The sequence below is a fragment of the Octopus bimaculoides genome, chromosome 2, assembly GCF_001194135.2.
Source record: "Octopus bimaculoides isolate UCB-OBI-ISO-001 chromosome 2, ASM119413v2, whole genome shotgun sequence".
Lineage (NCBI taxonomy): Eukaryota > Metazoa > Mollusca > Cephalopoda > Octopoda > Octopodidae > Octopus > Octopus bimaculoides.
Genome location: NC_068982.1, coordinates 68,922,732 through 68,930,033, shown reverse-complemented (window position 1 = coordinate 68,930,033; position 7,302 = coordinate 68,922,732). Strand labels below are relative to the sequence as shown.

The following is a 7,302-nucleotide window of genomic DNA, read 5'->3' as shown; positions in this document are numbered from 1 at the left end:
ATATATATATATATATGTATATGTATGTATATATGTATATATATATATATGTATATATATGTATATATATATATATGTGTGTGTGTGTGTGTGTGTGTGTATGCATATGTGTGTGTGTATGTGTGTGAATGTGTGTGTATGTGTGCAGAAATTCCGAGATGATGTTCGGCGTGCTGAAAGACTACTGGGAGTGAGGCACACCTCAGCTTCTGTTGAAGCATGTGTCTACAAGAATGTCACTCTGATATAAAATCAGATATGTAGAGAATAGCATTGGACATTTTGCCACCCACTCGAATCTTAAACAAAATAAGTGAAACTGATTAAAAACTACTTCCTATATTTTGAGCCTATTTTCATTAAAGTTGATATAAATAAGACATACCTACCTCGCACAAAAACAGAGGGAGAGCTGATTAAAATTTGGGAACTATTAAACATAATGACACTGAGTCTGCAAAAGGACTTAAGAAAAGATCAAAGATAAATTGCTTATCAGTGTAAAGCAACAGGTAAAAAAAAAGTGGGGTTCATATCTGTATGAAAACATTTAGTTATAAATTAGATTCTAAAAACATTGAAGTAAAAAGCAGAGATAAGGACAAAATAAAGAGGTTTTTGAAAAAAGTTTTGTAACTCAAGAAAAGTTTTGCGAGAAAAACCTTTTAACTTCGAAAAAAGATGTGTCACTATGAAAACTGTGTTTGTGTTGGCACTCCGTCGCTTACAACGTCGAGGGTTCCAGTTGATCCGATCAACGGAACAGCCTGCTCGTGAAATTAACGTGCAAGTGACTGAGCACTCCACAGACACGTGTACCCTTAACGTAGTTCTCGGGGATATTCAGCGTGACACAGTGTAACAAGGCTGACCCTTGTTTGGGAATCGAAACCGCGATCTGGGAATCGAAACCGCGATCCTATGACCGCGAGTCTGCTGCTCTAACCACTAGACCATTGCGCCTCCTACTATGAAAGCCTAAAAGACTAAAACCTGTGACCAAAACGCATGAGGGAAGTTTGATGTTAGTTGCACAAAATCAGTGAGTTGCAAATATGACCTGTCACCATATCTTAAAGAAATATCATCTGAATATTATTAACAATTAATTATTAACAGGCGCAGGCATGTCTGTGTGATAAAGAAGCTCGCTTTGCTTCCACATAGTTTTGGGTTCGATCCCACAGCGTGGCACTTTCGGCGAGTGACTTCTACTATAACTCCGGGTTGACCAATGAGTGGATTTGGAAGACGGAAATGTGTGGGACCTCGCTGTGTGTGTGTGTGTGTGTGTGTGTGTGCGTTGATGCATGTCCCTCACGCCGCTTGAAACCGGCGTTGATTTGTTTACTTTCCAGTAACTTCACAGTTTCGGTCAAAGGGGCCGATAGAATAAGTACAGGACTGAGAAATAAGAACTGAACTCGAGTTATTTGGTTAAAAGCCTCCAAGGCTTTTTAATGAAACGCAAAAGATAAAAGATAACAACGCAGATAATTAAAATCAGGTAATTAAAAGATTAATGAATAATAGTAAAAGTTCTTATATTTAATGATTTAATGATTATATTAGAAGAAAATTGAAGTGAAAATAAGAATTAAATTGCAGTGTAAATATATGTAAGTTGAAATAGAAAAGGCTATATAAAGAAAGATAAATAAATTAGTAATAAAAAAAAATGAAGAATTGAAATCTAGTTAAAGGGAAGTGGCTAGGAAAGGATGCTGGAATGAATAGGTAAGGAAGATAATGAAGTAAGATAAAAAAAAAATTAGCTTGGAACACACTAGTCATTCAAAAATACATAAAAACTGTTAATTTTTAAAGTCAAAATTTTCGTCACACTATCCAAGTCGAAAATTTTGACACCAAATAATAGATGTAATTGTTTTTAGCTTCATCTCTGTCTCAGATCGAATCCCTTTCTTGGCAAGTACAAAGACAAGTAAAATGAATGCATGTAGGTTGCATAATTAGACAGGGTATAGTGATTAAGTTTTATATGTTAGCGGTAGGTCTATTTACAAAAAGTTCTATGCACATTGTACCCAGATTGGCTAATTCAGAAAACAAATCATATCTCGGGTTAAAATAATCACCTGATAGTGGTTGAGGGCTCGTTTGAACCACAATTTTAAAGGGCTATCAGCTGGAACCAAAATTATAATTTTTTTTTTTTTGTTTATGGGGGTCTGGATTCAAATAACCAAATCAGAGCATATCGACCAAAATTACCTTTTTGGTGTATTGCGGTTAAAAATGATTATCTGCAAGATCTCGCCAGCTTTCAATCAAAGATAACAACCATGATATCTTCAGGCGAATGTCCATCATGTTGCATCCAGCAATTGCTTCGAAACGTCGCAGCCCAACTTGTTCTGTTTGTGGTGAAGTTGGTCACACAGCCCGTTCTGCAGAACATAAGGTGTCTGCTTTGACAGAAGAACAATCAAGAATCGAATCACTATATGTTACGCTTATTATTCGTTAGGCATTGTTGTTTCAATATTTGTGGTATGGTAAATTTCAATCAAGGGATTTGTTGGGAATATTTTCTTTTTGTTATCTCGTGTTTTGGCCCTTCATTTTCGGCATTAGCAAGGCAAAATCCTCCAAGTCGGAATCTGACCTTCCTAATCAGATTTTTACTCAATAAAATAGGCTAAATACCAAAAAAGTGCATTTAAGATCAATTATTTCAAGAAATTTATTAGGTTTTGAATCCATTTTGCTTCCTGTCTTTATACTTGTTTAATTACGTTGGGGGGGTCAATAACTACCGATTTTACCCAAATTTGGTTGGTTTTGATGTTTGGTACCCAAATTGGAATTATATTTTCTGTGTGGCCTTTTAACAACCCATTTGAACTGATTTTTTTTGATTGCCGAATATTTAAGTAAATTCGAATTCTTGCTATAATGCAGACTCCACTTAACACATCCATGGGACATTTGGCGTGGAAAAGGTCTTGTCTATTTCAATTTTATCACTTTTATCCTTCCATATAATTGGTTTCAAGTTTCAATACAAAGCCAGCAGTTTCGAGGGAGGGAAAAGTGGATTACATCGACCCCCAGGGCTCAGCTGGCGTTTATTTTATCGACCCTGGAAGGATGAAAGACAAAGTCGACCCCGGTTAAATTTGAACTCGGAATGTAAAGAGAAACGAAATGCCACTAACGATTTTGCCAGCTCGCCGCCCTATTCTTCCATTGCAGTAGTTTTACTAATAACTTCACCTGTTATTATGTTACGCATGCGTTTTGATCTGTAATTGCATATTCAAACGTTATTGTTATAGTTGTATTATTGTATTTTGAGGAATGAGTGGGTTATTTTACCAATAATAAACACATTGATTAAAATTACGATTATTAGTCCCTTATTTATTCTCTAATGAGTTGGTTATTAACATTAAAGCTGTCCGATACATCTGTAGTAAAGATCATAAACTAGGTTACATGAATTTAACGAACACCTTTGATACTAATGAATAAATAATTAAAGAGCAAATACTATTTGGTATTGGTGCGTATAGTTTTATTCTTTGGTTAGGGTTTTTGTTTGTTTGTTTTGTTTTTTTTTGGGGGAAGGGGCATAAGTTGACTCTCCCATAATGTGACGGGGTGGGGGAGATAGGTAGGTAGGTAGAGGCGTAGTTGTGCGGTAAGAAGCTTGTTTCTCAACGACATGGTTCCAGTTTCAGTCTCACTGAGTGGCACCTTTTACATTACTATAGCCCCAGGCCGACCCAAACCTTGTGAGTGGATTTCGTAGATGGAAAGTGAAAAAAGCGTTTCCTCTGTGTGTGCGTGCGTGCCTGTGTGTCCAACCACCGCTTGGCAACCGGTATTGAATTGTTTACACCTCTGTAGCCTAGTGATTCGGCAAAAGAAGCCGAGAGAATGAATACCACATATCAAGGCGGTGCCCTAGCATGGCTGCAGTCCACTGAATGATGCAAGTAAAAGATAAAAGAATGTAATGTATGTTTGGTTGTAATGTGCATGTGTTTGGAGTTGACGTGGGGGTGCAAGTCGACTCTACTAAAATATGTATGTATGTGCATATATGTCTGTGTGTGTGTGGTAGAGAAAATGCGACACGAGGTGACAATGGAACGACAGAAAAAAACAGGAACAATCACACACAATGGATGCGGTTATGGTCAATTTCTCATTAGTTATCGAGCAAATATCATCACAGTTTCGATACTTAACGACAATATTGCTCAGTGAGGTAGTGTCAGCAACATAAGCAACTGGAATATAAATAAGTGAACTGATGTTGTTACAATGCTTGTCATAATTGTCGAGCGAATTTTCCGCGGCCAATGGTCAAATAGTATTTTATGTAACCCAGTCTACGTTGTTGAGTAGAATGTATGTGCGCGTGTGTACATGTGTAAGAAAAAGTTTGCCTCAGATTTAAACTGAGTTAGGCCGGCATAATTAGATGGCGATACTATTTTATATACATGTTCTTTTAGTTTAATTTTTCAAACGTCACTCTGATAGAGAAAGATCTGAGCTCCAACCAAGAAACGAAACTTTCTCATCAGCATTTAGACTACATCAATTAGGTTAATCATATATGCATACATATTTCTCCTTTCTTTTTTTTTTTTTTTAACCATAAGAATTCTTTCTTGAAGGAAGGAGACGGTTTCTAACAAATAAACAAAATTCGATCGCTTGAATTAGGATTGAAAAAACAATAATGATTACATTAGAAAAGTCTTGCATATTTTTACTGTTCCGCTTACAGACTGCATTTGTAAGAAGTGTGTTAGCCAGTCTCTTTCTTTGCTGAAACTCCTACATTAGTGCTCCAAGTACACTAATTGGTATACGTAAATGTGAATTTATCATAAGAATAGAGAAGTTGCAGGTTTCAAGCATTTATCCATAAATCTCATAAACTTCTCGCTGATTTTGGAAGAGACATTCTCATTTGCAGAAGACCGCTGTGACTATGTATAATTTTTCTTTTCTGCCTCAAATAAGTATATCAGAACTGTTTGTATGCATATAAACAGACGGACAGACAGACAGACAGACAGACAGACAGACAGACAGACAGATAGATAGATAGATAGATAGATAGATAGATAGATAGATAGATAGATAGATAGATAGGCGAGCGGGCGGGTGGACGGACGGATGGATAGATCGATGGATGGGAGAATATGTACGAATGTGTGTATCAACGAATGTATGTATTTGCATGCATGCATGCGTACTAGTCATATGGCGAATGATTTTGTATGCTTTGATTTATATATGAGTACATAATCATATATTCGTATATCCATACTTGAGAAAGTATACATACTACATGATAAACTACAGTAATGTGTATATAATGTTTTAGTGTTTTAGATATTTTTATTGTTTTGGTAATGGATTATATACGTAATTTTGTAATTATGTATGAAATGTATATATGAATGAATGCGTGTATGTATATACGTATATATATATGAAATGTATATATTAATGCATTTATGTATAAATGTATTTCGTTTTTGGATTTGGTTTGCAAGATTTTTTATGTGATTTCGTGTGTTGAAGCATATTCTGTTGTGTCTGGGGAGAGTCATTTTCTTATTGTGCCTTAAAATTTAACACACTCACCGTTAAAATTTCCACTTATTTCTTATTTTAGGAAAATAAAAATTAGAAATAAGTGGAAATTTTAACGGTGAGTGTGTTAAATTTCAAGGCACAGTAAGAAAATGACTCTCCCCAGACACAACAGTGTATAAATGTATATATATGGAATGTATGTATGAATGCATGTATGTATATATGAATATGTATGTATCCATTTGAAAGCTGTCTAACACTTTTATCTTCTTTCAACAGGTTTGGTTCCAGAATCGCCGAGCTAAGTGGAAAAAACGCAAGAAGACTACCAACGTGTTTCGCACACCAGGCGCTTTGCTTCCCTCACACGCACTGAACCCATTCAGTGGCATGAATGACACCCTTTGCTCATTTCATCCCTCAGACACCCGATGGGCTGGTATGTCACAAATACCGACCCCAATGAACGGCAATCAATTCGGTCTGGCGACAGCTATACCTCGCCAGGGCCTGGCCCAGTCTTTATCACCTCAAGTATCGGTAGGATTGAACCAAGGCAACGTTTTGGGTAACGGTATTACATGCAATGTGACCAACACTGTGAACAGCCCTTCAATTTACAATACTGCCTATTGTGTTCCTTCGTCTGGTACATCACCTATGTCTGATGGATCTCAGTCCCCGTCCATCACCACATCCCAGATCCCATGCGCCATGCAGGAACTTGGCGATGCATGGAGAGGTACTAGTATAGCATCTCTCAGACGGAGGGCGCTGGAGCACACTGTAAGCATGTCAGGTTTCCGATGACCTGCGTCCTTCTACTGGACTCTCATTGAGTAACAACATCCGAATACATATATATATAAATACACATGTGTTACTAGAAGAGACAGTCTCTTACCATTACCACAAGCATTATTATTATTATTATTATTATTATTATTATTATTATTATTATTATTATTATTATTATTATTATTATTATTATTATTACCGTTGTCATTGAATCGTTTCAATAATTAGTATTTATAATAGCTGCTGCTAAATTTCAAAATAAAAACTTAATAAATACATGGTAAGAATAGCTTGATTGATCGATCGATTGATTGATTGATTGATTGATTGATTGATTCAGCTGAATTAATTAAATTAGAGGAAACCAGTGAGAAATTAACGGAGGAAACTGAAATTCTTTTCTTCGGGTAACTCAGTTACGGCGCTGACCCCACTTTCAAATACATCATATTCTTCAACATTCCGCTCCCACCCTGTGCAAATCTAACGAGAAACAGAAAAAATAATCAGTGTTTGTCAATAATTAAATATTAAAATTGTGAATACTATTTCATATCTCTTTACTGTGCAAGAATCCTTTTGTTTTTTTTGTTTTTTAACCTTCAATACAAATTTAAATCTTTACTAAAAAAAAAAACCTCATCTGAATTTTTTTATTGAATCTCAAACACAAGACACGCACACTCATACACACATACACACAAGGTTACATGAATGCAAACACATACATATATATATACATATCTATATATATATACTTATGTATATACATGTATATATATACATATACATATATATATACATGTATATATGCATATATACATGTATACATATGTATATACATATATATATATATATATATGTACATGTATATATACATGTATATATATATATATATATACATGTATATATATA

General features: G+C 35.3%; 1 protein-coding gene across 3 annotated transcripts in view; it reads left to right on the top strand.

Moving 5' to 3' along the window:
• Positions 1 to 7,106, top strand: part of LOC106879511 (homeobox protein orthopedia) — a 119,826-nt gene extending 112,720 nt beyond the window's left edge. For all 3 annotated transcript variants that reach the window (XM_052978188.1, XM_052978200.1, XM_052978194.1), the window contains one exon: positions 5,869 to 7,106. In XM_052978188.1, coding sequence (XP_052834148.1) covers positions 5,869 to 6,399 — 531 coding nt within the window. In that variant the 3' untranslated portion in view covers positions 6,400 to 7,106. The remainder of the gene's footprint in view (positions 1 to 5,868) is intronic.
• Positions 7,107 to 7,302: the final 196 nt, after the last annotated feature.